The following is a 20,773-nucleotide window of genomic DNA, read 5'->3' on the forward strand; positions in this document are numbered from 1 at the left end:
GATCTCAGTGAAGCAGTTCCGGGCTCGCATAATCGAAGGCTAAAAGAAACTGCCCGCCCCACTGCTTCTGCCGCTCGGCCACTCAGGTGCCGCGCTTGGATCCCCCCCTGCTGGCCTTTTCTCCCTTCCCGCTGAACGACTCCCTGCAACTCTCCCCATTGGCGTTGCGAAAACGACACACCCCCTGCTCTGCGTTGAAGCCACCTGGTGCTTTTCTTTCGTGTCCTCAACGGTCTGTACGGCTTCCTCTCTGTCTGATTCCTTTTCCTTTCCTTTTCCTTCATGCTTGTTGGCTGCCATCATCCATCAATCCCGTGCTCCGGCAACTGGGCTTTCCCTTTGCCCTCTATTTCCACCTTTTCTCTTGCCCGCCCAAGTCCCGCAGAGGCCAGTTTTTAACGTTTCTGCCAGCTTGCGAATCGCGCCGGTTTGCCGCTGCAGACAGCCTCGCTGCATCGCCCGTGGGTGCAATCGTTGCAGCATCCAGCCAACTGCGGCACTCTCTGCAGCTATCCGACAATCGATCGAGCGTCTGACCATTGCGTTGCCTTGGTCTCTCTTTGGGCATATCGAAATACGTTACCTCAAGACAAAGAGAGCAGCACTTCTCCCCACCCGTCTCCATCTTGAGAGTCCATCTCGTCCGATCCATTGACGGCTATTCACGACACCAACGGTGGCCCCAAGTCATCATGGCTGATACGAATATGCTTTACACTGTCGGCGCGTATGCTGCCTTGATTGGTATTGGCTATGCCTTCTACCATGTCTCAACGCAAAAAGACAAGAAGAAGGGCGGCGTCACCATCACCAAACCCGTCAAGGTCTCACAACAACCAGAGACTCGGAAAGAGGACCGGAAAAAGAAGCAGCGTATGGAAAGCTATGTGACAGACCAGGACACCAACAAGTCATCCAAGGCCGATGCCCAAAAGGCAAAGGCCGTCGAGACTCCTCAGCGGTCGGGCAACCAAAAGGATGCCGAAAGCCAGGAAAAGATTGACAACCGGGAATTTGCCAAGCAACTTGCCAAGGCCAAGGAGGGCGCCAAGTTCAACACCAAGAACGACGGCCCCAAGCAGCGAGAGAAGACCGTCAAGCAGTCCAAGGCTAACAAGCCCAAGGCTGCTCCTGCCGCCCCCGAGGCCGTCCCATCTGCCCCATCGTCCAACGGCGCTGATGCCGATGACGACGAGTCTCCCGTTGTCCTCTCTCCCGCGACCAAGCCAGCGGACGTCAGCGGTGTCAGCGACATGCTCGAGCCCGCCCCCGCCGGCCCTTCCGTTCTGCGTCTGACTGATACTGAGTCCAAGAAGGACAAGAAGCAAAAGGCTCCCAAGAACCCGGAGCCGGCTGAGACCAAGAAGCAGAGGCAGAACAGGAAGAAGGCCGAGGCTGCCAAGGCTGCCCGCGAGGAGACCGAGAAGGAACGCAAGGTCCTTGAGGAGAAGCAGCGACGAACTGCTCGCATTGCCGAAGGCCGCGCTGCCAAGGATGGCTCCGAGTTCATGGCTGCCGTCAACGGAAACAAGAATGCCTGGGATGGAACCAACGGAACCAACGGTGCCGCTGAGAACAAGGACGATGCTTCCCTCTATGCGCCTCTCGACACCTTTGAGAAGCCTGCCCAGAAGAAGAAGGCTGCCGAGAAGGCCACTCCCGCCCCTGCCCCTGCTCCCAAGAAGGAGGCTGTCCAGAACCTAGAGAGCTCGTGGATCTCTGCTCTCCCGTCCGAGGAGGAGCAGATGGAGATGCTCAAGGAAGAGTCCGACGAGTGGAACACGGTTAAGAGCAAATCTTCCAAGAAGGCCAAGAAGGCACCCTCGGCCGAGTCTGGAGAGGAGACGCCGCAGGCTCGTCCCGCCCCTCAGCCCAAGCAACCCTCCGAAACCAATGCCAACAAGTTGACCAAGCCTGTGGCTGCTAAGAGCTTTGGAGGCTCCTTCTCTGCGTTGACTGTTAAGGGCGACGATGTCGAGGAGGACGCCGAAGAGGAGTGGGACGTCTAAATACACATAAAGAAGCACGACGACGAGAACCGCCGTGCATGTGTTGCATGCATTGCACAGTCGCCGGGAGCAGCTTGAGGGCTGCTTGCCCGCCTCTGTATACTATTACCTGCTGACATGCCATAACTGTCGGTAATTCCCTCTTTGCTAGTTTCTATGACTGTCATTTCTATGTTGGATCAGGAGGCATTCTCCAAAGAGTCTACCGCGGGAGGTAGGGGGAAAAAAGGGGATAAGACCTGTTGATGTATGTGTTTGAGAAAGACACTTGATCACTTGGCCGGCGGCTCAGGGGCTTGCAGATTTACCTAGCCTAACATGGCGTACAAGTGCCGCATGGTCGACCGAAGTTTTTTTTTTCTTCACCCATCTTGTTTTTGTTATGATATTAGCTATTGAAGAGCAAGACTGGAGGGGGACAAAGGGTCTCGCAATGGACGCAAAAAATGGAGGATACAGATGCTGAACGCGACATTTCTGAAGGACGAAAAGATGAAGGATGAGATACAAGGGCGCTCGTGTGTGTAAATACTCCGTTGGTATCAGCTCGCAAAATGGGGCAAATCTACGCTTGCTATGATTGATGATGTTTGCTTGTTGTGATTTTTGAAATGTGACGGATGTCTGTGTGTGTCTGGTGAAGCAGTCGTGTAGTTTGGGAATATTTGGGCACTAATCATACGCACTTGTTTGTTGATTTAAAAGTATAATCAGCATTGTACGTGTACGACCACGTATTATTGATTTAATGGTGTTGCTACGATTGATTTCCACCTCTTTTTTCATGGAGTTTTGCATCTACGAGTACGAGGACGATGAAGGTGAAAGCTACCTACCTAGTAGCGAGTGCCAACATGCTCTAGTGTGCCTCTAGGACGTGCTACTAGGCCCAGCTAATGAAAGATTCAGTCCCCCCGACCTACCGATTTGGAGTGTGGGAGGTGGGAGCACGATAGTTCCTTGGCCAGTTTAGTATTTGCTGGTGCCTGGATGCGACACGACACCCACTTCCATTCCCCCAGACATGCCGGGTGCTACAATGGCATTCCTTGCGGTTGAATGTCTCTGTCATCTGTCCCCCCTCGTCAGCCCTCCTCGTTGTCTATTTTTTGTGTGGCTATGGAGGAGGGCATTACGTGGCTACGACGACAAATGTTCGTAATGGGCCACTCACACACCACTCAGAAAAGCAACCAGCATCTCCGCCTTCGCCTTTGGTGGCGTGGCCCGAGGTGGTGAGCCGGCAAGCCGGGTTGCCGTCCAAGGGACCCTGCAATAGGATCCAGCGTCTGGAGAATGGAGTCTGCTGCAACCCAGGATGGGGATCTTTTTTTTTTTCTTAGCGGCCACGCGGGGGCTATTCCCCGACTCTCCATCGAGATGGATGGCTCTTTGTGGGTTGGGGGAGAGGGAGGCGATTTTGCATGGTTTGGGGCTGGAGACGAGGGCAAAGAACTCTTGATTCCATCTGGGGGGAGATCGAGATGGAGCTTGTGCTGGCATTCTGGGGGTGGTTCACGTTCATTGTCTGGTTCTTGTTTTCTTCGTCATTCTTTCTGTATTGCTGTTGTGGGATGGACGGATGGACGGACGGTCGTGGTTCCGAGACGGCCTTTTCTGCTTGCCACTTGGCGAAACGGGCGTGCCGGCTCCTGGTGGCACCTTTTGCTGTCAAGCTGGACAGCTTTTCTCCCTCGTGGTGAGGCGCTGCACTGCGGATTACGGCGTGCTATTAGCATTTACCACTCAATTGTTCTCCCGCCGGGCCCGAGATGGCGAGCAAAGTCACGCAATATCCATTCTTTTTTTGTTGTTGTCTTATCCCACCTCTGACTGCGTCGTACACGGAACGCCGGGATGCGTGATATACTTGAATCTTTTGTTTGTCGTCTGGCCGTCAGCAGGTGGGGGAAGAAGACGCACGGCCAAGAAAGTTGACGAGTCGTGAGGGGAAAAAAAGAAGGTCGAAACAATTCTTCGAGGTCCAGAGTTTCGGTCGAATTGCTTAGCTAGCTTTGGGCTGCTCGGTCCGTGTCTGTGCGTTGGTTCATGGCAAGGCAAAAGCAGTTGGTGGATGACGACGTGGCATCTCGGTATTAGATGCGGCCACCGCTTCTCACGGGGTTTTAACCTTTGAGTCAATTCAAGTATAATCCATTCTGTGCAAGTCATTGGAACGAGTTTGATAAGAACGTAGCGCATCATCACGGTTGCTTTATGCGAGCAAAACTCACTCGTAGCCTGTGATGTCAGGTTTCAAGAGGCGCCCCGTCTGCGGATAGCAAATAGGACGGCGAGGATGGTCAACATGTTGCCATTGGCGGCCACACTCGAGCGGACGGCGCAACTTAGTTTGAAGAAGATGAAGATGGCTTGCTACCAAGAAGGCTAGTAGCGCTGGCCTAGTGGTACAGCGGCTGCCCAGTGGTTGGTGCAACAGGGCCAGACGTCGAAATTCAATTTGCATCCCGGACCCTGGCCTGGCCTGGCCTGGCCTGTCGAGGCGAAAAAGGAACAAGGGTGACGGTGACGGACGGGCACAATTTGGCTGACCGCGCTCGTACAGATGCTCGTGCTACGTGTGCTAATGAAACGAACGACAAGCCATGGCCTCCCCCGTTTCCGCGCTCTCGCTTGAGTGGCCGTGGATCCATGTTGACGGCCGTGGATCCCAATGTTGTGCCGCCGAGATCCCTCTGGCTGTGATGATGATGCGCCTTGGGAATCCCTGTCGCGGGCAAGAGTTGAAACGCAAGAGCAGGCTGGAGTTTGTTTCATGGGCGAGACTAGAGAGAGGCCGCGGTCGCGCGCGCCAAGTGATGGAAGTGAAGCAGTGGGAGAATACGGGGAAGCGCCAGTGATTGAGATATGGATGGATTGATGGATCAAATGGAACCCCCCCAAGGCGGTGACGGGGCCTGGGAGCACTAAGATATTGGGGGCAGGTACCCGTGCGTGAAGTAAAATGAGAGAATATCTCACGACTCCGTATCTGGTACTAGTTGTAATTGCGAGTGTGCAAGTACGAGTACTAATATATAGATAGAGGGGGGGAGGCGCCTGTTTGAGCTGATGAGGCCGCCCAGCAGTGTTTTGGTTTGTTGTTGTTCTTTTTATTTTATTCGCCAATTTGATTCGAGATGCAGTGAATTGTGTATAGGTACATGTACGAGTATAGGTAGGTATAGCACCGAAGAAGTGGGATTGGGTTTTAGCCAGGCGGCCTTTTAGGTTCCGCCGTGCCTCACTGCAGAAACTCTCGGGTGCCATGCGCCGAGCCGGACCAGATTGCCTGAGTCGTCGCAGCGCTGTTTGAGGCCTTTGTGGCGACCGCTACCGTTCTGGCCCAAGCCACTACACGCGAGGACTCGTACTTGTACAGCAGTGGACAGGACAGGACAGGACAGGCATGGATGGAATGGAATGGGCGGGGTCTGGTTTGGTTTGGGCTCAACTTAGCACTGGTCCATTGAGCCTGACAATCCATCATAAGGGCCCCTGCTCCCTCTGATCTGCGGTTCGCTACGTGCTTGTAACCCAACCAGACAAGACATTTGCTTAGGTCCGGTCTGGTGCCGTCAATCAATTTGATCCATCCATCCAATATCAATCTGCATCTCCATCAAATCTCCAGCTGTCTGCGCTCTTCTGTAGCGCCACGTCTTCAGCACTTGACCACCTACGCAATTCACAGCACTCACTTGACAGCACAGCCCAGCATCAGCACGAGCGTCGCAACACCAGCGCCGCAGCCGCCAGAACTGGACATACATCCAAGACCCCCGGCCAAATTGCATTTTGGTCAATCAATCCAGTTTGATTTGATTGCAGCCATCAACCATCAACCAGCACAGCACGGCTGACCGTCGTTTCTTCTTCTTCCCTCGCCTGGGCGCTTCCCCAGTCACTTCGTTCGAGTCGCTCCTCTAATCACCCCCGGGCGCCGTTTTATTTTTGGCGGTGCGTCTGCCGCGCTTCTGCACTGAAACTCGTCGCCTAAGCACTTCTCCCTTCTCGGCAATGCGCACTTCGCCTCGCCATCTCTCCAGACGCTCGCTCTCCTTTCCGCCGCTCACGTCTTGCTTTGTCGATTCTCGTCGTCCGTAAACCCACGGAAATCAGTCCTGTCCTCATTGACGCTTCCTTTCCTTTGCTTTCCTGTCCTGTCATTTCTCTTTACACCATTGTGACGACTTTCAATCAACATCTTCCCTTCTTTGTCTTTCTTTTCTCTTTTGTCACGGCTTGGCTTTCGTTCCTTCCTCCGTTTCTCACGCAATCTGCCTTCTGGAGGTGTCTTGACACTTGAAACTGTCGCAGCCCCCCCTTTACTTTCTTGACGATAGCTGTACTCTCACTCTCACTCTCTTCCCCCCACGCCCCAATCGATCCACCAACTATCGAATTCTTGCATTCCAGTTTGCTCGACGACGGCCATTTGTTACGGACAGCTGTTTGGTTGTTATTTTTTCATTATCTTCTCTCATCATTTGCTGGATTCTTTGGAGGTTTTCTCTCACGGCCGGTTTACTGCGTCTTCTCTTACGGGCATCCTCGTTTCGAATCCGCCTCCTTGACAACACGCCATTCTTCTTCCATGCTGGACACATACAACACCAATTGAAAGGCCATCGTGATACGGGGACGTGCCCGGTAGCCGTCCAGAATGTCTTTTCCCGTCGCGCTACAGTCGGCCATCTTCTACCTGCTTGCCTGCACACCATGCGCCGAGATACGGCATCGGGCCAAGGCCAAGGACCAGGCCAAGAAGGAGAGGGTGGAAAAGGCAAAATTAGAGACGACGCAGCCTGGCCTATATCGACACCCGTCACCGTTCAACACCAATCCTTACTGGGCAGAAGAGATCAACATGGGACCCAGTCTGCCGAAGAAGTCGACGAGCAAAAACTCTAGTCAACGGGGCCTGATGAGCGCGGGAGGTGAAATCAGTGCTCTTAGCCTATCAGGGCGTACGAATACCGGCGACAGTCACACCAATTACGAAGACAGCACGCTGGTGGTATCACAAGATGGCATCTTGTCCGACGACTGGAACAGCCGACATGGATATCAGCGCGAGGATGAGGAGCTCTGGGGTGCAGACTGGTCTGGCCACAAGCTCAAGGATGCCTTTTCCAAGGCGAGAGATTCTGCGGGGCGGTTGATCGAGTCAACACTGGGTATGGACAAGGAGGTAACAGAGCAAGAGCGCCGCGCCTTTTATGCGGCCCCGCGAAACCCCCCCGTCAACGAATTACACCCGCCCGTCGTTAGCAGCAAGCTTCCCCACAAGGAGGCTCACAAATGGATGCTTCAACCGCCGCCGTCAGCCAAGGTCATGGAGGGCAAGGTGCCCGTCAGCAGAGCCATGAGCTCCAGCAGTAGAACAAGCGGGAGGACCATTGCGGGAGGAGAGGAGAAACTGGCTCGCCAACTCCAGGAGAAGCTGGTCAGGGAGAGGATCATGAAGGAGATGCCTACCGAATCCGAGCTCATCGACTCTTTGTTCGTTACCAGAACTCGGAGCACCCGGTCCGACATGACAAGGACCCGCAGCCTGTCCTTTGACGGCTCAGACGAGGTCTTGGACGGCAGCAACAACTCTTTCGAAAGGCGGAGGCGAAGCAACCGCCTAAGGGCCTTGGCTACCCCTCCCGGATATGAAGAATCTGAGGATGAGTACGAAGACATCTTTTCATCACGAATTACCAAGAGCAACAGCCACTCCAGCCAGCCTGGGCACGCGGCCCAGCGACCAAAGCTGGAAACCATAAACAGCAGCGAAGGCAGCAACGGCCGTTCGCGATCCAAGAGGTCAAGACGGCAGAAGTCTACCAGGTCGAAGAAGACTCTCTCCGGAGCAGGGTCACCTGTTGGAGACGACTCTGATTAAAAGACGCACCATGTGAAGCGTTCTTTGTATTAAAGCACCGAAACTTGTTGCCGCACACGTCGGCTCCATGATTGCTTTCTGTCTTTGTTTTTTGCTTTGTCTGTCACTTTGACATTTGTTTTATCCTGTCGATTTTTTTTCCATCATCATTTTTTTCGTTTCTGTTCAAGCATAGCACAAACACGGGCGCTGGGGGAGGCATGCTTTGGGTAGCCTTTGGGTTGGTTCTGCCTTTTTTATCCCGGTGCGTGTTTAAAAAGGCATGGCGTATTGGCTTTCGATTTTTTTTGGTGTACTTGTAGCAAAGATAAAAGAGAGGCAACCTTGGAGTATTCTTATAGCCTAGAGGTGCAGTGCTAGCTTTGCACAAAACAAGACAAACATTGGATTTTTTTCCACACACACACGTCTCTGCTTTCTTGTTCCTGCTTCTAATGGAAGTTGTCTTATGTGCTCACGACTCGCCCTCACCAGACTGTACTGCTTCGTGATGATTTATGTAGAAACTGATATTTTGCCTAATAAGGGGGGTATATCGTCGGAGACGGGTGTCCATCAACCCAATAAGGATTCCAAAACGCCAAACCATGTAGTTCCACCGCTGTTCCTTTTTTCTTTTTGCCTGCCTTTCCCGCGCCATGTCATATGTTCATCACAGATGCAAACCATCCTCTTCAGCGTCATCGTGGCCATCTTGCCTTTCTGTCCCTTGCGCCGATGTGGTCTGCCCTTCCGGCTGGCTATCGAACCGCACCTGGCCGTTGGCTATCGTGCCCGTCTGGAACGTGCCGTCCGTCCACGCCGAGTGCCTCGTCGTCTCTGCCGGCTGGTTGTCGTTCGCAACGTCTCCATTGGTCAGGGCCTCGCCCGCCTCGACCTCGTCCTGGCTCTGGAACTCGGTCCAGCTGACGCCGCGGTCCTCGACCTCTGCGCGGACGATGGCCAGGCGCTCGGCCATGCGGTCGATGACGACCTCGTTCTCCTTGATGGCGTCGATGCAGTCCTGGTCGGGGGCGGCGGGCTCGCCCAGCGCGGCGGAGGTGCCGTCGGCAAAGGGCTTGAGCTGGTCGTTTGAGTATTGGAGGTGGGCGATGGAGTTGCGGATTTCGAGGACCTTGAGGTGGAGCATGCCGAGGGAGAGGTCTTTGATGGCGGAGGCGAAGCGCGCGGGGGATATGGGGGTTGTGTCTGCGGACATTGTTGAGAGTTGAGATTGGAGGTTTTGTTTGTTTGAGTGGGTGAGTGCCGGAATGGGTGAGAGCTGCCAAGCACAGTGGAGAGAGTAAAGCATTGGATGTAAAGTTGAGGGTATCATGGAGGGGCAGCTGTAGCAGTAGAGACGGGACGTCAGTTGTAGTGGGGTTTAGACAGCTGCAGACACTGACGCTACTCCGTAATCAGCTTCCAGCTCATTCTACTACTACTGTACCTGGACCCCCCACGCTGAGACTGCAACAAGATTCAACATTTAATGCGTGTATGCGTAAGTGATGAAGGAGCTTATGGAGAGCATCAATTATACATTGATGTAACCTCATCAAGTAAGTTCTAAACTGCCATTTTTATTATATACCCATCTAACAGAAAAGCAAAAAGGAAATGAAAAGAGAATTAAAAAGGAAACTCTGGTCAAATTCTAATTTACATGTTAAAGCACAGCTTTAATACTTGCCCCCTTTGAAACACACACTTGAGCATTGGCTGACCGAACACTTTTTACAGCAACACGGCAGCGCCCTGTGTGCTCTTGCTCGCGCCGAGCCCCTTGATTTGGAAATGCTGAATCTGCTTCTTGCTCCTGGCATCCATCACGGTTACCGCGGGCAAAGTAGTTCCGTTGCCAGGGCTCAGGGCGTAGATGAAGCTGCCAGCAGCTCGCAGATCAATCAAGCCGGGGTCGCCGTTGGCACTGAAATCGGTGACGGACTTGATGCTAGCATCGGTGGTAGAAACCTCGACAATGCGGTTGGAGCCGACGTCGGTCACAAAGGCAGTGTTTGTGTCGGGAGAAATGGCAACCCAGCATGTAGCGCTCTGGCCCTCAATGGTGGCCTTGCCCTTGATGCTCGCGGCGCCGGTCTCGGCATCGACAGACAGAACAGCGGCGCCGAATGCCGGATCGGTCACGAAAATGTCCGTGGATCCCTGGATGGTGGATGAACCGAAGAGGACGACGGTTCCGTCCACCTTGGTCAGCATTCCATCCGTGGCGACGGTGGCAGCATCACGGGCATCGCAAGGCTGATCAACGGGGAAGAAACCCAGCGTTCCCGTAACATTGGTCGTGGGGTCACCCTTGACAGTGGTGAGGAGCGTCTCTTCATCCCCGGAGAAGAACACCTGGGAGACGGTGAGGGTGGGCCCAACAGGCGGCGTTGTTTGCTTCAAGCCAACCGGCCGGAGCTGGTCCATCTTGCCGATTCCACGGGCGGAGAAGGGGGCGCAGGCAATGCCGGACTTTGCTCCGGATGACCCAACACACACAATCTGGTTCTTGGCCGATGCCGCAACGGTGTTGGGGAAGTCACCGAGGACAGGGACCGGCTGACCGAGCATGGTGAGCCTCAATGGGTTCTTAGGGTCGATGGCGAACATGGCGACCGTGTTGGAACCGGGGTTGACGGCAAACAGATACTACATGGCAGAGTGAAGAGTTAGCTGAATTCTTTGGCCATGATGGATACGGGCTGACTTACGTTGCCAGAGATGGTCAAGGCCGCCTGAGAAGCCAGAGCATCAGGGCCGGCAATCTCCTTCTTGTTATTGGTGATGGTCACAAAGTTGGAGCCGGTGCCGCCAGTTGAGGTGCTGGTTCCCTGGCCCAGCAATCCGTTGCTGTTGATAGGCAGAGCAATCACGCTGTTGTGCGCGCCATTGCTAATCATGTAGAGCGCCTTGCCGGGCTTTGGTGGCGGAGGGCAAGTCGACGGCCTAGCTGAAGCTTCAGGCACCAGATTTGCCAGTCCAAGCAAAAACAAGGATGTCCACGTGGAAGTATGCATGGTGGAAGTTGGGAATACGTAAAAAGGTGGTCAGATCAGGTAGTTTTGATGACAATATCAGAGGTGGCAATGGATAAGCGGTTGTCACAGACAAGCCGCGAATGAGAAGTTGCGATTGATTGGATGAATTGAGTTTGAAAGATGAGAGTGATGTGGTTGAGAACTGAATTGAGTCGTTGAGCAGGCTTCACCACTTCTACTTATACATGCCATTTTCCACGATTGCCTCCTGTCTGGCCCATTCCCACAACATGCCGCGTTTCCGACAACCCGCTCCTCGTGCAAAAGCAATTTCTTGTCTCATTTGCGAAAAAGCACGCGCTGCTGGGGAACCCGTAACGGCTATTGATCTTTGGAAACCGACTTTTGCCTGTAGGTGAACTCCTCATGAGGAATCTTTTCGCAACTCGTATGAAGGCCGTGAGAAGCGCGATAATCAGAATTGCCTATTTGGGGAAAACGCCAACGGGGATACGGGGGTACCCGCGTAGCGCAGGATCCCGCGGTGAAGCAGCGTGAGCGAGTAAGGAGAGTTTGCGTTGCCTATTTGGGAAACGCTTACGGAGCAATAGCGAAGCAAGGACGTTGGATCTGCGACAAGGAGGATTGGACATGATACGACAAAGAAGCGTATTGAAACATGAGGGTTGTACTCCGTAGGTTGGTATGGGATTGGGGGAGCATTGATGTCTCTTTACAAGGTGGCCAGTCAATTTTAAGCCTAGATTATGCTAATTGTAACTCTAATTTGCTTGGGAGAAGGGACAGAAGAAGCTTCATCTCCAATCACCGTAACTGTTTCACCGCAGCAAAAAGGTCCAAACGCATGCTGATTAAGTCAATGTGCCTGAATTATCGGTTAGTATAAGCCGTGATGGAGGCCAATGGTGCACGCACGGCACTGCTTAGCCTATTTCGGAAATACTAAGATGCCCCCCCTGATGTCACTCGCAACCTCGAGAATACCTAGGAACGACAAAGGTCTAGACTAGACATTTGCGTATCTCAGCCTCTCATCATCCAATTAGGCATTGACAAGCAACCCAATTCCCTCCATAATTATCGTAATGGCCGACCGAATATTCCGCATCTTTAACCCGGGAGGTTGGTCCGACCCCGGGGCACTCTCATCAGCCCATTCCCATCCCATCTGACTAGTAATGGGCAAATGGCCAAGTTCCTGGCTTGCTGACCCTGGAGCAAACAGAACCAAAGGGTGATCCCGTTGAGAAGAGGCGCGCCCAGCTGCGACGTGCCCAACAGTGAGCGCCTTTGCCCCTGTATTTCTTTGGATTTGGATTTGGATTCGGATTTGGATTCCAGCCGCTGACCAACAGATCTTATCGAGATCGCAAGGACAAGTACACCAAGGCGCTCGAGGCCGAACTAGCACGGTCTCGGAAGAGCGAGGCGGGCTTGACGTCCCAGATCGAGCAGCTTCGTGCCAAAGTTCACAAACTGGCCACTCTCTTGTCCCAAAATGGCATCTCACTTCCTTTGGATTTTGACGATGAGGGAGACGTTCATGATGATGTATCGCGTATAGATGCGTCTCCGCTCGCAACGCGTGGACAACCGCTACCGGCTGATGGCTTCCTATCGAGTACAGATTCAACCTCTCCAGAGTCGACGACGGACCATGGCGTTATTTTCAACAGTGGAAATCGTACTTTACGGCAGTACGGTTCGAGGATCTTTGCCCGACATCATGAACCCCAAGTTCCAGCGCCAACGAGATTCGCGGGTACCATCACCCAAGATGAGCCTGGTGACAGAACTCGCCTTGCTGAACTTGACGCCACACAGGTCGGAATGGAATTCGTGCTCACGTATGCTATCTACATCTCACAGGATAGCGAAAGAAGACGCTGACCAAAGTATGATGCAGGCTAGAAAGGCCTTGTCTAAACCATCTACACGGAAATCCCAAAAAGCCCCTGGAACCACACGGCCATGCTTTGACCACTACAGTCCAGCTTCAGGCCTCCTTGTCACTTCCTCCGATCGATCCAAGAAACCCTGTGCCTCCGTCATACCAAAATGCTCCCGCAGCCGTGCTCGATCGTCTATTGAATCTTGCCCCGAGTGTATCCCCAGACGGCGACGTGACGCCGATACAAGCGTGGCATTTTATCCGGCGCCAACCGCAATTTGGGGGTTTCGAGGTGCAGCGCCTCAACAGGCTGGCGGAGAGGCTACGAGAAGCAGCAAAGTGTCACGGGTTAGTTGACGAACATTGAAGGCACTTCTTGGGAGATTGGAGCTAACGAGTGTGAGTGTTTATAGGTTTGGTGCTGCTGTTCAGACAGGCATCTTTGAATCCGCTGTACGGGAAATACTCCAACCCTTGGCTATAACAGCGGCTTGATATATGCGTGTCAAACGGAGCTACCTAATCTATCTACCTTTGCTTTCTTTCTTTCTTTCTTTCTAACTCTAAGAAACATGATTTACCCAAGTATCCCATAGAAGGGTCACTGGTAATGATACATGGAAGACGACCCTCACTAGAACGAAGCAATATGACTGCATAGAAGCGTCATTTCAAACGTGTACAGTTCAAGTTTAGTACTCGAGATGAGAAATAATAGATATTTTAATATCATTCTTCATGATTTTATTTGATTCATTCTGTTGTGCAGAGTGCCCGATGCGAACTAGAGGCAAACGCTCTACGAGGCAACTTTGGGCCTCCAATTGGTGCACAGCAGTCCGTGCGAATTTCATCATACAGGCAAACAAAAGTGGTGTTTCAGCAATTGCAGCCGTCACCGGGTATAGACGCTCTCAAGAAACAAACTAGGAAAAAAAAACAATGACGCAAAACAAAGCCTACTTTCAAAACGTCCCACATGTTGAGAGAACCTCAGACTTGAACCCTTCAAAGACTGCGCCGCTGCCTCCAGCCCTGCCGGATTAACGACCATGTCTTTAAACCCTCTCACTGTCTTATGATGCGAAGCTTGTCATCAACCTTCAGACTGCGCCGCTGCCTCCGACCCTGTCAGATTTACGACCATGCCTAGGAAGGTGATGCATAAGTGGCATCAAAGAACTAGAAAGGTAGTCAGTTCATATCAGGGGAAAGAAAGCTGCCCGCTGCCCCCAGCCCTGCCAGGTTAACGGGTATGCTGCTCCCCCAATCCAACTGGTGCTCGAGTCTCAAGGTCCTCTCTCAACATGTGATATTCATCTTGACGATGCCGTGATTGAGCAAGCCCTGCCATTGCTGTCCAAGAACCACATCGTAGATTCTGCATTTCTCCTAGATGACCGTCTTGCGACAGCAGGCTCCTCAGCCACAGGTGTGGTCTTGGGTTTCCGGTTCCGAGGCTGTCGCTGTCGCTTCTCGGGCTTGCCTTTGTCCTCTTTCTTCTCTTTGTTTTTGTTCTTCCTGCGTGTTTGACGCCGCGCTTTTGGTTTTTCTACATCGCGTTGCTCGCTTGTGCGTCGGCGTGAAACTCGACCAGTGTTTGTCGTCGGTGTAATGACGCGTGAAACAGTTGGCACTTCCGCGACAACGGGGGCTGGTGAATCTGGCGAAGTCGGTGACTCTTGTAGAATAGAGACGTCAATGGGCGTGGAATTGAGTTGCGTATTGCCAACATTTGCCTCCTCATCGGATAGCTCTGGGGTAGGAAACCGTTCTTGGCTTCGATCTTGGTATGCTGGGATAGTCCTTGGCGGTGTGTATTCTTCATCTCGTTCTGGCACGGACTCCTCTGGGTCTTCCAATTCTGGTTCTTGACCTGGTAAGTGCCATGACTTTCGGCCTATCGCATAGTGCATCTTTCCACATGAACAGCCCAGGTAACCAGCCCCTATAAGTCTCATACTTTCCCGCCACCGCCTGGACCTCTCGGTCAAGTCTGTCGGCTCCCAGTATATGTGCGCCTGTGCTTCTGGATTATCGTCATGCAACACCCACTGGTAACCGGGGGTAGGCGACCGCCGTGTCGGGTTGGTCGGACTCTGTGTCCTGATCCGTTTCGTGTCGGACCCCGCATCCCATTCGTCTTCGCCCTCACTCGAGGTGTCATCTAATATCTTGCGTTTCTCGGGTCTTTGCGAAGTTGAAGGCAGTGGTGATGATGGCAAGGAGCAAGAGGAGGAGGATGCTGCATCGGTGCTGTGTGTCTGAAGACGCGGTGATTCGATCGGCTGATCCAACTTGGCCTTCTTGCGCGGCGGAGTCACGCTTCCCGCAGATTTTCTCTTTGCCATTTTTTCTAAAACAAGATAGTAGGGTGATTAAATCAAGTCCTGCAGTTGTTGCGGTGAGAATGTTCGCTGCCCTTGTCAGAGTAGGTCGGGCTGCTGCCTGATGAGGAGTTGCATATCGCGTATCACGTGACTCACATCACAGACAGCACCTCCATGGATCGTGAATATAAAGATACGTATAAAGACATTACTCCGTCACTACTCCATAAATTACCTTGTTGTATGTCCCATCTCATGAAGTGAAGCCGTGCAATGGCGACCGCTACCAATGTCTCATCAGGTGATATCCCTTTCGCCACTTTCTCTGCTGCCAACGATGCTGCCATCCTCCTGCTTGAGCTCATCCAGGCCACCGCTTCACCGCCAAATCTCGTGAATGATGGAAATTCCATCGGATTTCAACTGTGGCTTCCATCTTTAACCAATACGCCTCATTCAGAAGGCTCTGGCACTGATTCTGATACCAGCTCCAACACTGGCTTGGAAAATAATTGTACTTCTTGGGAGATTGGTGCCGGTACACCGCCGGCCATGGTGGGCAAAGGGTTGGGTCGCAAGAATCCACCCATTCTTCTTTGCCCTCCAGGTGAAACACCAGGCTCCAAGGCTGTTCGTAAATTCATAAAGGATTTCCATGCCACTGTTTACATCCATGAGGAATCAGGTGTATTCCTGCTTAAAACACTTTGTGATCGACCAGTCATCTACGAACAAGGCGACATGTACGGCAATGACTTGAAGCTTGGTTTAGATGAATGGGGTGAGGGTATGACGTGCGTCTTGCGGAGAGAGCGCAACTACATTCATATCGGTCAATATCGCTTTCTTATTAAATTTGCGACACAAACTCGAGAGACCTACCGCAACTTTACTACGCAAATGAACGACAATTTGAAGAGTGAATACCATAGTCTAGTCCCCTCACGTTTGTTCAATTTCATTCCGGTTTCTTCTCCATACAATAAGAGGGAATGGAACGTATGGTTCCATCGCCAAATCCCAACAGCTGACATCACCGCCGGCGTCAACATTCACACTGGACGGCCGGTTGCGATCAAAACGGTGCGCAACAGGGATATCATCCATGCGCGCCAACATATTGTCAGCCAACTGCAGATGGCACTCCAGAGCAACGGCAGGCAAGATAGCGGCATCCTTGGCATTATCGATGTGTGGTGTGATCACCATACTTCTCCCTGCCTATTCGACATGCATGATCGTGATCTGCTGGCGAGGTGTTCTCATACCCGTTATTCGATGCCACTGGCCTCGCATAATTTCTTGGATCTTCCTTGGTCAAAATTGGGAACCGAAATGCGACTGTTCTATTTCCATCAGACCTTGTTAGGCCTCGCTCAGATTCATGAGCAAGATCTTGCTCATGGGAATATCCGACCCGGGTCACTCCTCATATTAGGCGACGCAACGCACAAATTACGCCTAAATCCTAAAAGTCCTGCGAAAAATAAAGCTGTCATATCCCTCTCCATGAGCCGGGTAGAGAAGAAGATGTTTGACGCGACAAGAATTTGCGTCGCACCTGAAGTATGGCAGAACCAAGAGGCCACAAGAGATCTGGATAAGACAAAACTCGACATCTGGGCATTAGCCTCCTCGTGGCTGTACGCATTTGCCAAACCAAATGATAGCAAAATAGCAACAGAGAATAATCATCGGTGGCTCCAGAATCGAGTGGATGGAACCTTCAAATCAAACCCTGATCTGGCGCTTTTTGGCAGTCTTTTGAGCAAAATGTTGGCCTGGAAGCCACAAGATCGACCAACTGCTGCCGAAGCTCTTGCAAGCGACGCCTGGCAGCTTGTTTGGGCCGAGAAGGAAAAAGAGAAGGGCAAGAAAGAGCAGAAGCGGAAGGCCAAAATGCAATTGGACGGGGCCAAGAGAGTTAGGGTGCTCTCACCTGGGGAAGAAGATTACAAGATCTTTGAGTCGTAACTGTTTTATATTCGTGGCAATCCCTCAACCCTTGCAGATGCTTTATACTTGTATGTGTCAGGGCCATGTAATCTGTTGGCTTGTGTCCTTCTCTTATCTGCTATAATGCCGTTTTAACGATACCCTAGCTCCATGGGCTTGATTTTCACAATGTAATATAACAATTCCCACAATGTTTTTACGAACAAAAGCCATGTCTCACACTCATCAACTGAGGGTTTATGGTAGTCTCACTTAGCTTCAGCCGTTATGAAGCATTAACCTAACGTGATGTATAACAGCGAAAACAACAGCCAACTCGATTGAAAGACAACATATCATGTTCTCATGATCTCTACTGAATATTAATATCAGTATTACAAGGCTAAATTCAAATGTAGAATTTTTCTACTCACTCATAAACGTGCGCTGTCATGACCTATTACGAGGATCCCGCAGCATCAAGCGTGCTGACTAATCACCACTACACCCATATTTTCATTCAACGCGTCTCACTCAGTGTCGGCCGCGTCTAGTTTCAATGCTTCATTCCGGCGGGGCAGCCAAGCTCATTATAATGTATTCTCCTCCGTATCGCCATCACTGACCATTTCTTCGGCCTGTGACTGCGGTCACGTAGGGCAATGCTGCCTAATTTTTATATATATTTTTCTGTTACCAACTCACAGCGCTGCCATGGTCAAGTTCTCTGTCCCAACCAAGGCCAGGCTGCCTTCTTCACTGCGCGTTGATTCCTCAAACCCAGCCGTCATAAAGAGCCTGGGCCGACTCTCCCGCGAAGCTCTCATTTCCCTGGCCATCAGCTGGCTTGATGAAGATACCATAGTCAACGCAGTGCCGTATCTGGAACGAAGGGATGACGAAGATGAAATCGATCCAGATGATATTTACCCCCCGTGTGGGTCGGTCCAGGAGCTGTACGAGCTGTATGTCGAGATGCAGCAGCAAAAGGGATCCAAGCGCGACGTGGCCAATCGCATACTGGAAGGCGATTGGAGACACGGACTGTCACTGTATCAACTAGCCATGGTCGACTTTTACTATCTGGAGGAGCATCCAATGTCACAGAAATGGACGGCTTACAAAATACTCCCGTTGAAACCCCCTACCAAAGATGCCGACGACGAAATCCTTCAAGTTGACGATAAGGCGTTGAATGTCCCCCGTTTCCATCCTTCGACGTTTCTTCAGAGCCTTCAGGACCAAGTCTTGCCGGATATCAAGGCTCATTACCAATTCTATCGACCAAAAGACCTCTCAGTTCTGCTGTTGCGCATATTCGTCATTGAATCTCCCTACAACAGTAGCATGGCCCTGTCCGGCGTCACCGGCAGTGGAGGTGCCACCAACTTTACTTCGTCGCGGACGGTGTACCTAGCATTTCCGGATGGCTCCTCCCACATTTACATCACCAAATCTCAAGCCAACGGCCCGGCTCCTGCAGGCGAATCGAAAAGCCTCCAGAATCTGATTATTCACGGCGTCCCAAAAGCATTGTCTAGGCCAAGAGAACGATACTCCCTAAAGCCAACGAGTCTTACGAGCAGAAACCTGGAAACTCTCCTGGACAAAAGGGGACCTGGGCGGGGAAATGCAGCAGGAGGTGGTTGGAGCATATATGCCTCTGACAAGAACAAAAAGTCACCCCTCGATGCCATTCTTCCTAGCCCTCCGCTTTCCAGAGACTCCTCCCTTGCTGACCAGAACCGCAAGAGGTTGAAACCGCTGAATTCAGATCAGCGGTCTGCTAAACGAGCCAGGCTGGTTGCCCAAGCGCGGTTTGGTGATTCCGGCCTAATGGCTGATGGGAAAGGGATTGAAAGGGTCGACGTTCTAATCAAAGATCCATTCCCGACACCTTCTGCTGTGGAGAATCAAGCATCAGAAGAAGACCAGGCAACCGCTCCAAGCGAGACTTCAGTTTCAGCTCGGAGAAGGACGATTGATGCTGTGCTTCGTCAGGCTGCTGATGGCGATGACGAAGAATTGAATGAGCCAGGAAATCCTTCACAGTGGCGCCCGACGGTGCAAATCACGTTTCAAGGGAATCATGTTTTTGCTGGTATCCGACAACTTGTTGAAGCCGGCATTGTGGATGGCGAGCGCATGCCCGGTTGGATGACAGGCGAAGATGGCGTTACTGTGGGCGTTGTAAAGCATGGACGGATACGGGGCAATAAGGGATCGGGGCTGTGATGAGATGTCCGGCATGTTTCTTGGTTTTGGATATACTGTATACTGTTCTTTCTATGCGCTTGATACCCTTACGATGAACCATAACGACTCTAATTTGTCTCGCCGAGGCCAAACACGCTCACGGTGTTTCTCCACGATGCCTCGCAAAGTTCTTCTATGCTCACGCCCTTGACGGCAGCGACGATTTTGGCAACCCGCTCAATAGTACACGGCTCGTTGCGGCCTTTGATCATGGCCCCTTGCTGCCACTGCTCCTTTTTCACTACCTTGAACCTGTTTGGCACATCAGGCTCCTTCTTTTGGTTCTTCTGCTTCTTCGGCCGCCTTGTCTGCTGCTGTGTGGCTGCATCGGCTGGTTGAGGCTCGCCATTTGTCGCTGGCTGTTCCGGCTCGGGCTTCTTCTCTATCAGATACTGGTATCCAGCATGGCTGGGTCGTACCTCGCACCAAGGACCGTCTGTTTCAAGCATGATCCTGTCAAGGGTAATCTCCTTCACCATGGTAAGGTTCTCTTCCGTTTTGAGACTGCAGCCATTGACACCAATATGCAGGCCTAGGTCCATCAGCTCCTTCATCTCCTCTATGGTACCCGTGAAGCTGTGTACTACGCCGCCCTTCTCCAATCTCTCGAGCTTGTCACCGAAAGCTCCTTTCAACAGGTCTACAAAGTCGCGATGGGCGGCTCTAGAGTGAAGAAACAGTGGTAGCTGGGGCTGAAGAGAGGCGGCGACCTTGAGCTGAGCTTCAAATGAGTGTAACTGAGCGGCCTTGCTGCAAAAGTTCAGCCGGTCGTAATCAAGCCCAAACTCTCCTAGGGCGACGAGATGATGCTTGCTAGAGGCCGTAGCGTCGGCAAGCAGGGTCTCGAATTCGGCAATCACCTTTGCAGATGTTTCCGAGTCGGGTTCACCTCGGTGCTCTGTTGATTCCGGGTCTTCGGGCTCACAAGGGGCCACATGTTCTTCATGCCTACCATGGCCTCCTTTGCAAAATATAGCACTGCTACATGGGTGGATGCCAGCAGTACCAAAGCATGTTCCAGCTACATGTACTCGTTCAGCATGTGATTGTCTTTATGGGAGAAGGGTTTACCGACGGAATTCCTTTGCCAGCTCCAAGGCATCACGAGCGCTTGTGAAATCAGAGCCCGTCACAATGAGCTTAGTGCAGCCCACTTCCTTGGCTCTGCTGATGACATCCTTGAGATCGTCTGGGTGGCGCTGAGTGCCGTGATGTTTACCCCTGAAGATGGGATCGGCTAGATTGATTCCTATCTTCACCAGCTACGCATCAGCAATCCCAGAGAGTTGTATCGTGACGAAAAGTCCATGGGGGATGAAATACATCGATATATCTGGGCTTATAGGTCTCTGATGCCGGCTCAGAGTTGGGCTGCGGGGCACTCATTGTGGAAAAGAGTGAGAAACGAGAGATGGCAGCAGCAGTGTAGTGGCGTGGCAGATGATGGCGGACTCTCCCCAGGATCATAGACATAT

The 20,773-nt window shown here is 52.1% G+C and overlaps 9 protein-coding genes across 9 annotated transcripts; 5 read left to right on the plus strand and 4 right to left on the minus strand.

Annotated features, from left to right (window-relative positions):
• Positions 1-692: 692 nt before the first annotated feature.
• On the plus strand, positions 693-2,009 carry Triagg1_4907 (uncharacterized protein; the record flags this gene model as incomplete). The annotated part of the gene is made up of 1 exon (XM_062899362.1): positions 693-2,009. One exon carries the CDS (start codon positions 693-695, stop codon positions 2,007-2,009), a length of 1,317 nt encoding a protein of 438 aa, XP_062756088.1.
• Positions 2,010-6,675: 4,666 nt separating this feature from the next.
• Triagg1_4908 (uncharacterized protein) lies at positions 6,676-7,902 on the plus strand (the record flags this gene model as incomplete). The annotated part of the gene is made up of 1 exon (XM_062899363.1): positions 6,676-7,902. One exon carries the CDS (start codon positions 6,676-6,678, stop codon positions 7,900-7,902), a length of 1,227 nt encoding a protein of 408 aa, XP_062756089.1.
• A 652-nt stretch (positions 7,903-8,554) lies between these two features.
• Triagg1_4909 (uncharacterized protein) lies at positions 8,555-9,100 on the minus strand (the record flags this gene model as incomplete). The annotated part of the gene is made up of 1 exon (XM_062899365.1): positions 8,555-9,100. The coding sequence occupies one exon, from the start codon at positions 9,098-9,100 to the stop codon at positions 8,555-8,557; it is 546 nt and encodes a 181-aa protein (XP_062756090.1).
• Positions 9,101-9,618: 518 nt separating this feature from the next.
• On the minus strand, positions 9,619-10,904 carry Triagg1_4910 (uncharacterized protein; the record flags this gene model as incomplete). The annotated part of the gene is made up of 2 exons (XM_062899366.1): positions 9,619-10,536; positions 10,599-10,904. 2 exons carry the CDS (start codon positions 10,902-10,904, stop codon positions 9,619-9,621), a joined length of 1,224 nt encoding a protein of 407 aa, XP_062756091.1.
• A 1,067-nt stretch (positions 10,905-11,971) lies between these two features.
• Triagg1_4911 (uncharacterized protein) lies at positions 11,972-13,272 on the plus strand (the record flags this gene model as incomplete). Its single annotated transcript, XM_062899367.1, has 5 exons — positions 11,972-12,008; positions 12,112-12,166; positions 12,242-12,733; positions 12,793-13,125; positions 13,191-13,272. 5 exons carry the CDS (start codon positions 11,972-11,974, stop codon positions 13,270-13,272), a joined length of 999 nt encoding a protein of 332 aa, XP_062756092.1.
• An 821-nt stretch (positions 13,273-14,093) lies between these two features.
• Triagg1_4912 (uncharacterized protein) lies at positions 14,094-15,128 on the minus strand (the record flags this gene model as incomplete). Its single annotated transcript, XM_062899368.1, has 1 exon — positions 14,094-15,128. One exon carries the CDS (start codon positions 15,126-15,128, stop codon positions 14,094-14,096), a length of 1,035 nt encoding a protein of 344 aa, XP_062756093.1.
• A 252-nt stretch (positions 15,129-15,380) lies between these two features.
• Positions 15,381-17,081, plus strand: Triagg1_4913 (uncharacterized protein; the record flags this gene model as incomplete). Its single annotated transcript, XM_062899369.1, has 1 exon — positions 15,381-17,081. One exon carries the CDS (start codon positions 15,381-15,383, stop codon positions 17,079-17,081), a length of 1,701 nt encoding a protein of 566 aa, XP_062756094.1.
• Positions 17,082-17,756: 675 nt separating this feature from the next.
• Triagg1_4914 (uncharacterized protein) lies at positions 17,757-19,277 on the plus strand (the record flags this gene model as incomplete). The annotated part of the gene is made up of 1 exon (XM_062899370.1): positions 17,757-19,277. One exon carries the CDS (start codon positions 17,757-17,759, stop codon positions 19,275-19,277), a length of 1,521 nt encoding a protein of 506 aa, XP_062756095.1.
• An 89-nt stretch (positions 19,278-19,366) lies between these two features.
• Positions 19,367-20,684, minus strand: Triagg1_4915 (uncharacterized protein; the record flags this gene model as incomplete). Its single annotated transcript, XM_062899371.1, has 3 exons — positions 19,367-20,279; positions 20,370-20,560; positions 20,622-20,684. 3 exons carry the CDS (start codon positions 20,682-20,684, stop codon positions 19,367-19,369), a joined length of 1,167 nt encoding a protein of 388 aa, XP_062756096.1.
• Positions 20,685-20,773: the final 89 nt, after the last annotated feature.

Source organism: Trichoderma aggressivum, assembly GCF_033847375.1.
Source record: "Trichoderma aggressivum f. europaeum strain CBS 100526 chromosome Unknown scaffold_016, whole genome shotgun sequence".
NCBI classification, from domain to species: domain Eukaryota; kingdom Fungi; phylum Ascomycota; class Sordariomycetes; order Hypocreales; family Hypocreaceae; genus Trichoderma; species Trichoderma aggressivum.